The 1,084-nt window shown below is 60.5% G+C and overlaps 1 protein-coding gene across 1 annotated transcript in view; it reads right to left on the bottom strand.

The window, feature by feature from the left end:
* Positions 1-400: 400 nt before the first annotated feature.
* The window catches only part of KANK4 (KN motif and ankyrin repeat domains 4), a gene marked incomplete at its 5' end in the record, with an annotated part of 8,292 nt that continues 7,608 nt past the window's right edge, over positions 401-1,084 (bottom strand). Inside the window, 1 exon segment of the mRNA XM_010147775.1 lies at positions 401-502. Within this exon segment, the coding sequence (XP_010146077.1) occupies positions 401-502 (102 nt within the window).

Genomic DNA, 1,084 nt, shown 5'->3' with positions numbered 1-1,084 from the left:
CCTGCCGCCACGGACCAGGAGCCAATAGTAAACATTAGGACACACAGTGACAAGTTAAATGAGACCCGGTTAAGCAGTTGATTAAAAGGACAACCATAATCAAAGGTTACAGAGGACTAAGTATTGCTTTTCTCCTTCGATTTGGTCACCCACCTGCCAAATCTGTACTGGGAGGGGCGTGCAGGAGAGCCTGGTGTCAGCTGTGGCAACGTGCGTAGGCTGGGGTGTGAGCAGGCTTAGTGAGGCGAGTTAGGCACCGGGAATGTGCGCAGGGAACGCAGAGGGAGCATGTATGGAAACCCACAGTCTTGGCCCCAGCCACCGAGGGGGGCAGCGGGGCCGTCACGAGGAGCAGCTGTTTGTTCCCCGCTCGCCATCCCGGTTTCTTCTTCCCACTGGGTCAGGCGGAGAGGGACGGGCTCTGCTCGGCGTGGGCTCGCAGAAGCGCTGCGATGTCCCCGTGGGCAGCACGCTGGGCCAGCGACAGGGCCGAGTTACCGCCCTGCGGGGAGGGAGGAGACAAAGACGTTACCGCCCGAATCACTGCGTCTCGCACCGGCCACCCCTGTGATAAGCCCAGCTCCGTCCTCAGCCACCTCCGCTCCCGGCCCCACCACCAAGGGAGCTGATGTCAACCTGGCGACGCGCTCTCCTCCCCTCTCCAGCGAGGGGTTGGCCAGGGCAGCTTTGTGCCCAGCTATTCACCCCCAGAACCTCCTCCCCTGCACTTCATCCCTTGTTTAAAATGAGACACCGTCCCACAAACCCCCATGGTGTTCTGGGGCTCAACCTCAACCACATAAAACTCACCCTGGCTGCACCTTCCCGATGTCAACCTGGCGACGCGCTCTCCTCCCCTCTCCAGCGAGGGGTTGGCCAGGGCAGCTTTGTGCCCAGCTATTCACCCCCAGAACCTCCTCCCCTGCACTTCATCCCTTGTTTAAAATGAGACACCGTCCCACAAACCCCCATGGTGTTCTGGGGCTCAACCTCAACCACATAAAACTCACCCTGGCTGCACCTTCCCCCCGGTGCGGTGCTCTCCCACATGTCGTAGACATGGCAGGGGGCGGTGGGGGGGTTA

The sequence above is a fragment of the Eurypyga helias genome, unplaced genomic scaffold (genome assembly GCF_000690775.1).
Source record: "Eurypyga helias isolate BGI_N326 unplaced genomic scaffold, ASM69077v1 scaffold23812, whole genome shotgun sequence".
Lineage (NCBI taxonomy): Eukaryota > Metazoa > Chordata > Aves > Eurypygiformes > Eurypygidae > Eurypyga > Eurypyga helias.
Note: the sequence above shows the minus strand (reverse complement) of the source record. Positions and strands in the feature narration are given on the sequence as shown.